This window comes from Lethenteron reissneri, chromosome 19, assembly GCF_015708825.2.
Source record: "Lethenteron reissneri isolate LAM-NWPU_2019-01 chromosome 19, ASM1570882v1, whole genome shotgun sequence".
Lineage (NCBI taxonomy): Eukaryota > Metazoa > Chordata > Hyperoartia > Petromyzontiformes > Petromyzontidae > Lethenteron > Lethenteron reissneri.
In genome coordinates, this window is record NC_083797.1 from 710698 (window position 1) to 719526 (window position 8829).

The 8829-nt window shown below is 59.8% G+C and overlaps 1 protein-coding gene across 6 annotated transcripts in view; it reads left to right on the plus strand.

Moving 5' to 3' along the window:
• Window positions 1-8829, plus strand: part of LOC133344089 (myelin transcription factor 1-like protein) — a 132346-nt gene that overhangs the window by 93726 nt on the left and 29791 nt on the right. For all 6 annotated transcript variants that reach the window (XM_061554039.1, XM_061554038.1, XM_061554042.1 and 3 more), the window contains 4 exons: window positions 677-781; window positions 1489-1728; window positions 3691-3821; window positions 5041-6277. In XM_061554039.1, the coding sequence (XP_061410023.1) occupies window positions 677-781; window positions 1489-1728; window positions 3691-3821; window positions 5041-6277 (1713 nt within the window). The remainder of the gene's footprint in view (window positions 1-676; window positions 782-1488; window positions 1729-3690; window positions 3822-5040; window positions 6278-8829) is intronic.

Sequence of the window (8829 nt, forward strand, 5' to 3'; positions counted from 1 at the left end):
TGTATGAAAGCAGTTGCATTTATTAATTTTTTTTTTAATGTGCTGTATATATATATATATTATGGTATATATAACGGTACATGTTGTGTTAGTTCTATGCAATACGCTAATAATTAATTCGATTTATATTATAACGATGATATGTATGTGTTTGACAATGGGATACAGCTGTGCCCTGGTGTATTGCGGGACACACATTGAACAACAATACCAGCAGCCACTCACCGCTAAGTGGCGGTCACGTCATCACAGCGCTTGTGCCAGACTAGGTGCACCTTGATGGCGTCGCGTTAAGTGTGGAGATGTCGCTGGCAGGAGGTCACGGGACATACCCAGGTGACATGGGTTGACTGACGGAGATGACTGGCAATGCACCACCTGTGGTCCCACTGTGCCACCTCGCTGCGTTTTATCCGCCCGGCGCTCCGCTCGTTGTTGTGAGCGGAGCGCCGGGCGGAGGCATCGGTGCCTGTCTTCTGTTTACACAGCCCTGCAGAACCAGTGGTGTGAATGACACGTTCCTATGGCGGGGGCGAGTATATCCATGAGACAACCACTGTTTATCTGTGTGCGAGAGTGTGTGCACATCGGCGGCTGTGCGTCTGTGTGTGTCACTTTGCCCCTGTGTGTGTGTGTGTCTGTCTCTCTCTGTGTTGTCTGGGATCCACCTGTCCAGATAAGCAGAATGGGAAGGTCAAGCCGGGTGGTGGAGGTGGCGGTGACGTTCGGGATGATTACGATGACTACCAGGAGCTCGTGGCCAAATCGCTTCTGAATCTGGGTGAGTGACGCAGTGGGCAGATGTCCAGCGGTCACCCAGCACTCATTCACGGATCTGGGTCCACCACCACCACCTGCTTCGATTGCTGCTGCTGCTGCTGCGTCTGCTGCTGGTGCTGCTGCAGTAACCGGGCATGTTACACATTCTAGTGTGATCCACTTTACATCTACGATGGCGAGAAAAAGACGAATCGCTCTACACCAGCACAAGCCTCTGGTGAACCACGTGACTCCCGTGTGGCCAGCTCCACTCTGAGCCCCTCCCCTCTCCCCGCCCACTGTGAAAACAGACGCCGCTCCTCCTCCTCCTCCACGCAGCTCCCTGCTGCTCGCTCCGTCCTTCTCTCCTCTCACTCTCTGTCTTCATCATCACCACCCTCTCTTCACCCCCCGACATCTTAGCCCCGTCAGTCCCCGTCCTCCTTCTCCGCCTCCTCGCTCCCCGCTGCTCATCTTGAGCCGTGCCCTCCTCCTCCTCCTCTCTCTCCCTCCTCCTCCTCCTCTCTCTCCGTCTTGGTGGCGACTTCCATGCCGATCTCCCTCCCCTCTCCCGCTCCTCTCGCGTCTCCCACGAATTGTCCCTTCGACTCTGCTCCCCTTGCCCGCGGTGCGTCCGACGGCTACAAAGGTTTCATCGTCGTCGTCGTCATTCTCCTCCAACAAACTGCGACCGCTCCCCTGAGTCCGCGTCCAACCCTTGCCGCGCAGGTGAGATGGCGGAGGCGGCGTCGCGGCTCACAGCTCCACACTCCCCGCGCACCGACGGCCTCGACGACAGCGGCATCCACCTGCCGGACGCTGAGCGCGACGACGACGAGGAGGAGGATGACGAGGAGGAGGAGGAGGACGCGAAGCGGCGGGCGGCGAGGGAGGATGGAGATGCGAAGGAGGATGCGGTGGAGGGACCCCCGGGGGCTGTGAAGCCCGGGCCCCCGTCGGCAGGCGAGGGTACGAGGCGGGGGGGGGCGGCGGTGGTGGGTGGACGGCCACCCGTGGACACGGCGTGCGTGTTGCGGGGGAGCGGTGGCGCAGCGGTTAGCGCCGCACCGCGCTAATGCACGTACTTGCGTTGAACTTCTTTGGCAACGTGCGCAGCCAACCGCGGTCATCGGAGTGCGCGGTGGGAAGGACAAGAACACTAAACACAAAACGCAGGTCTAAATAAAAACAAAGTTGTCAATCCGGCGACCCGAGTTCCATTGCCGCTCACGACCAACAACAGGGACGAATATCTGAACCGGTCCTAGGCCTCCCCGAGGTCGACTCAGTCTCAAATGAGTACCTGATGCAGTGTGTATAAAACATCGGCACTCGGGAGACAAAGGCGGCCCTGCGTTGTGCTGGCCACCCACCCTCTCGTGCGCCGTGCCGCTCTTCATAGGTGCTCGCTAACAACACTTGCCCCAACAAACCGTTGAGGCTACACGGCACGCACCAAATATGATGACGCATTTTATAGAGCAGCGTCGTTCGCGCGAATTCCGTCTTTCACAGCCGCTGAGTAGGATCCACAGACACGAGCTCGAAGGCTGCAGCCTGACCGTGAGCCGGCGCTACGAACAACAGCTCTGCGGTTCTCTACATATGAAGATGTTTGCAGCCAACTTAGTGAGAGCGTTATTCATACCCATCGGAGGAAAGCGGTGCAACCGGAGAAACCCCCACCACGCCTTGCGCGAGAGGGCAGCACCACTCTGTCCCATCATACAGAAGGGACAGATGATATCAGTCCACACTTAGTAGTAATAATAATTATTTTATTTTATAGAGCGTCATTCAGGAAATTCCCACAACGATGCACATCAATTAGAACGTCCCTTACACGGGTGATGCAACAAAACCCCTCTACTTAGCAAATAAAAACTAAAAGATGAACAGATAAATAACGAGAGAGAAAATACACGTAACAAGAAAGTGATCATCACAGAGAAGATAAATGTAAAATAAATAAATCCACATTGCCTGCGACTGTCAGAGCCCGGGTCCGGCTCCTCCTCGATGACCACGGCAAGGGAGCCTCGTCTGTGCGGTGGTCCACCAACCCTGGCTGCTGCCTGCACAGTGCTGGAGGATCAGAGGCAGTCACGGACTGCAGCGTGGACACCGCCACCACGCGGTCTGAGACATCTCCCGCGTTATCCACGAGCCTCAGCAGCAGCAACAGCAGAGAGGAAGAGCAACCACAGAGGCGGGGGGGGGCAAGGGAAGGGGGCAGGGGGGGTCACTGTGAGAGGTGCGAAGTTGGTAATTGGCTGTGTAATTCGTGTTGTTTCAACACGGGCTCACACACTCCGTACGCGATGATAGCTGCACAGCGTGAGATCAGCAGGAGGCAGGGAAACGCACATTCGTACGCACAGAGACAAAGATCCGCCGTGTAGCCTTCAGCAGACGGTTGGGCTAAGTGCTATTAGCGAGTAGCGCCTACGAAGGCAGGGACAGCGCACTGTGAGATGCACAGTGTGACCAGTGCCACGCCCGGCCACCTTTGTCTCCCCAGTGCAGATGTTTACACACACCCACACCAGGGGAAGCCCATGCCCGGTTCAGGCAATCGTCACTGGTGTTGGCCGTGAGCGGGAATCGAACTCGGGTCGCCAGGATCGTAGCGGCGGCGGCGGCGGTGGTGGTGGTGGTGGATGGCGGTGGTGGTGGTGGTGGTGGCCGCGTAACCTCGAGGTGAACTGCGCCGTGGAGATGTCATCGCCACTCAGTGGCGAGCGGCGGTTTTGTTGATGGCGGTGGTGGTGGCAGCGGTGGTTGAGTGGCGGCGCTGGTGGTGGCGGTAGTGACGGTGGTGGCGGTTGTTGAGGTCGTGGTGGTTGTTGAGGTCGTGGTGGTATTGGTGTTGAGTGGCTGATGGTGGCGGTGTGGAGCGCTCATCGTGCTGTGCCGCGTATTGTGCCCAAGAGCCCGAGCGGAGTGCGAGGAGGAGGGGGAGGAGCGTGGACCGGGGGGGCGCGGGGCCCCAGCAGGAGCGGGGGGAGCAGGGGGCGGCAGCCCTCGAGGAGGCCGAGGCCAACCCGCGATTTCATTCCAAGGTTCCTCACTCATTCACTCATTCACTCATTCAATTGGGGTTCGCCCCGCCCCACCCCCAGTCATTCCTATGTAAATTTCTTGGCTCGTTTTTTTATGCGTAAATTTATTTAAACGCTCATTCATTCATTAATCCGTTCACTTATGTGTGTTAAGTAGTCCCACTGTTCTTTAATCCGTTCAGTCATTCGGGAATTCATTCGAGGATTTTAATCGTCAGTTGAATCATTCATTCACACAGCCTCTCGGTTATTCATTTGTCCATTCAAGGGTTGTTGCTCTCTGTACTAGTTTAGCTGTTTGGCGGTGGTGGTGGCGACTTGCCCGTCACGTGACCCTGCCCGTCGCAGCACAGGGCACCTGTCGGCGATCGCAAGTCGAGGGGGGGGGGGAGGGGGGTGGGGGACGTCGATTGTGACGTGGAAGTCAGCAGCAACGTTGGTTAAACGACCGATCGTGCGGTGATCAGGATTTGTTTGTAATCGATAGCCCGGTGGTAGCGCTGCTGGTGGTGGCGACGCTGCTGCACGTGGCTGCCTGTAACCCAACACTGCGAGGAGGCAGCAGCGAGGGTTGGTGGGTCACTACGATGGCTGTGGAACTCCCTTCCTGCCACGTGGGTGGGCATCGCGAAGGAGCCACACCCTGGCAATGAAGCAGGACCATTGCCCGAAACATCGCCTGCTATATATATTTCTAATACAGCCACACGCGCACATTCCGTGTCATTGACACGACATGTATCGAGCAGCAGCGTCGCCAGGTAATTTGGCCCTTTTTCATAATCATATGATAATAATAATGCAACGTTGGGGGTTTATTTGTAAGATGTTGTCAGCCGATTACCGATGAGCCGTGTTTATTATTCACGCGGGGAGGAGGAAAGCGGAGCACGCGGAGACAACCCACGCTCTGTCCCCGTACGAGCAGAAACAGATGGAGATTAGTCCACTCGCTGTACCGCCTTCTCGTGGGCGAGCCAGGGTACGGCTCCTCCTCGCCGCCCACCCACGTGGTAGGAAGAAGGGAGTCTCACAGCCATCTGAGCGGTGACCCAGCAACCCTCGCCGCTGCCTCGGCACAGCGCTGGGTTCGAGGCAGCGGCGTGCGCCGGCAGCAGCGTAGCCACCGCCGCCATCGACCGGCAGACGAGGGCACCTGAACAAGGCGCCCCGGCGTGACCCGCATTGTTTGTTCTGCGCCGCGTGGACCACGTGCCAGACGCAGGTCTCCATCAAGCAGGAGCGGGACGACTGGGGCCGCCCGGTGCCCGCCCCTGCGGGGCCAGAGGTGGCACAGGGGGGCGGTGGCGGGCAGCAGCAGCAGCAGGAGGAGGAGGCGGTGATCGTGGAGCGCGCGAGATCCCTGGGCCCCGGCGAGCCCTGCATGAGCAGCCTGGAGTGCCTCCGCAGCCAGTGCTACGACCTCGCGCGCAAGCTCAGCGACGACACCACCACCGCCGCGGCGCCCCCCGCGCCCGACGCCGCCGGCGCCGCCGCCGCTGTGGCCGTGGCGCTGGTGGCGGCGGACCCCCACCCACTGCGCACCAACTCCTCTGTGTCGCCGCCATCGTCGTCATTGACAACAATAACATCATCGACATCGTCTCCTGCCTCTCCTCCACCCGCCGCTCAACATCACCACCCCCCTCCTCCTGCTGCTGCTGCTCCTCCTCATCTTCCTCCTCCCGCGCACGGCGCCAGCGCTCGGCCAAAGCCCGCGCCGGTGCCAGTGAAGGTGGAGGCGGTGCCCGTAGAGGTGGAGCAGGGTGCCGGCGGCGCTCGCCGCTGCCCCGACATGCTCAACCTCCTGCGGCTGGAGGAGCACCTGGGCCCTCCCTACCGGCCCCACGACCGCTCGGGCTGCGCCGCTTCGGCCAGGGCGGCGCCAGCGGGCGGGCACGGCGCCCGGAGGCCGGCGGCGTTCCCCTCGGCGTGCCGCGCGACGACGGCCGCGGGGCCGCCGTCGCACGTCAAGCTGCCGTACGCGGAGCGCACGGACGGCGGCTACATCCTGTCGGAGCGCGCCTACGTGGCGGGGCGGCTGCTGCTGCCCGAGACGGCGTCGCGAGGAGGCTTCTCGTCGGACGAGGAGGAGGAGGACGACGAGGAGGAGGAGGATGACAGCTCGTGCGGGTCGCGCGAGGAAGAGGAGGAGGAGGAAGGAGACGAGGAGGATGAGGACCACGACGATGGCTTCGACGTGATGAAGGGCAACATGTCGGTGCTGGAGGCGGCCATCGCCCTGGAGACGGAGCGCGCGCGGTTCATGCGGCGCGGGGCCCTGGCGGGCGAGCTCGCGTGGCGCGCCGAGGCCGAGTTCGGCGGCGGCGGCGGGGCGCGCGTCGGGGTCGGCGGCGGCGCCGGGGGTGGCCACAGCCCCCACGCGCGCGAGCGGAAGCCCTTCGTGGTGGAGGCGCACGCGCGGAAGCACTCCGCCTCCTCCTCCTTCCTCAGAGGTGCGCGGGGCGGGGGGGGGCAGGGGGGTGGCAGGGAGTGCGGGGAGCGGTTGTCGGCACCCGCACTCACGGCTGTGAGTGGAGGAGCTCCGAGGTGGGGGGGGGGCGAGTTCAGTGTCGCTCCTGGCTCCGCCAGACGGGGTTTGGCCATGACTCCTCACAGATGCTAGTGCAGTGGTTGGCGTGCTTCAGCACGGACCCGACCACCCGAACATCTGAAACGGTGCTGGGCCTCTGCGAGGTCAACTCAGCCTCAAATTAGTATCTGGTCTGATGTGCAAATATCAGCACTAGAGATACAAAGGCGGCCGGGAGTGGTGCTGGCCACCCACTCCCTGGTGTGCCATAGGTGATCGCTGACAACACGAACACTGCTAAAGGCTACACGGGGGATCTTTGCCTTCGAGGGTGGGTGAGTGGGTGAGGGTGGGTGGGTGAGTGGGTGAGTGGGTGAGTGGGTGAGGGTGGGTGAGTGGGTGAGGATGGGTGAGTGGGTGAGGATGGGTGAGCGGGTGAGGATGGGTGAGGGTGGGTGAGCGGGTGAGGATGGGTGAGGGTGGGTGAGAGAGAGAGAGGACGACTCAGGGAGGAAGGACGACTCAGAGGGAGAGGACTCAGAGAGGAGAGGACGACTCAGAGAGAGAGGACGACTCAGCGAGAGAGAGGACGACTCAGAGAGAGAGGACGACTCAGAGAGAGGCGAGCTTTAAGGCAGCAGCAGCAGCCACGTGGTGGTGATGAAGATGAGTTAGCGCTACCAACAGTTTGCCCAAGCTTTGCGGTCTTATCTATATTAGGCTGTCGTCGGCACGAAACAGCGGACATTAAAGATGCCGTGGCGTCATTTTCCGTCGTGTGCCGGCGTCGCGGTCCAATTCGACAAACGAGAAAATAATGATTCTAGATTTGAAGCTTTCGTGACTGCAAGGATTCATATTCTTAGGTTTTTTCGGTAAAGTCACGTAGGTAAAACATCAAAATTAATAAAAATAAATAAAAATAATGACCCCGGCAGCAGCGGCCATCACCGCTCCTGGCAGCTGACTAATGCCCACTACTGGCAGCAGACTGGTCCCGTGAAGAGGAATTGTGACCTCACCGTTCACGAATAGGAATAGCGCCAATGCACCCGTGCACAGGAGTGGCAGCCGTGTCCCATTGGCAGACGGTGGTGGCGACGCTGCTGTAGGCAGGCACTGTGGAGCCAGCACCGAGGGTTGGTGGATCACCGCACTGGTGGATGTGGAACTCCCTTCCCGTGGGTGGACGTCGAGGAGGAGCCGGACCTTGGCTCTACCGGGAGAAGGCGGTACAGCAAGTGGACTGACCCCCATCTGTGTCCATCTGTACGGGGCTTGGGGGGATAGAGCGTGGCCCCCTCGCGCAAGGCGTGGGTTGTCACCGCGTTCTCCGGTTTCCTCCTCCTCCCCACGTGATTAATAATCACGACTCGTCGGTAATCGGCTGCCAACGTCTTACACACAAACACCTCAATGGAGCAGCAGCAGCAGCGGCAGGACCCTCCAGGCAGTGAGTCCTGCGACTCAGCAGCGTGGCTCTCTGGATACATCAGAGCATTGTGCATTCGCTTAACGAATATCAGCCTGCGCTCGTGAATAAGAAAACAGCCTTACAACTAGAATAGGGAACATACCCCCATGAATATGAACATAATCCTTGCCTCGTGGATGGAAAATTACCGCAGTTCCTCCTGAATAGGAATTGAAGCCCTTACACATGCATATGAACAGCAGCCATCCCCCATGAATAGAAATAGAATCCTTGCCGTATGAATTGATGGGAAAGCAGCGTTGCCCTCGTGAACTAGAATAGCAGCCGTGCCCATGAACAGGAACATCGGTCCTGGCCTACGAATAGGAGCAGCGACAATTGTCCCCGTGAACATAAACAGCGCTCTTGTATCCATGCATAGGAATAGCGGCCCTGCCCCCGTGGATTCCAGTCGCAGCCTTGCCCCCGACGCGAATAGGAATAGCGGCGCTGCCCCCGTGGATTTCAGTCGCAGCCTTGCCCCCGACGCGAATAGGAATATCGGCGCTGCCCCCGTGCATAGGGATGTGAGCGATGGCGCGCGCCGTGCTGAATAATGAGCGCACGGGGGGATGAGGGGAGGGGAGAGAGGGGGGGGGCGATCGCTGCACGCGCGCAGAGCGATGGGACGGGGGGGGGCCCGGAGCGAGGTCGCGGGAGGACACGGCCCCACCAGCAGCAGCAGAAGCAGCCAATCCCGGCTCGCGCTCTCTCCCTGCCGCTCTCGCTCTCTCTCGCAATCACTCGCCATCTCTCACGTGCTCGCTCTCCCACCTCTCCTCTCATTCATTCTCTCCGCCACTCTCCTGTCATTCATTCTCTCTCGCTCGCAATCTCCTAGCTGCTCGCTCTTTCGCTCTCCTCTCGCCTCTCACTCTCTCTCTCTGCTCTCATGCATTCCCTCATCTCTCTCTCCGTGGCTCTCTCCCTCTCTCGCAGCCTCTCATCTGCTCACTGTCAGGCTCTCCTCTCATTCATTATCTCTGTCCATCTCCTTTTTC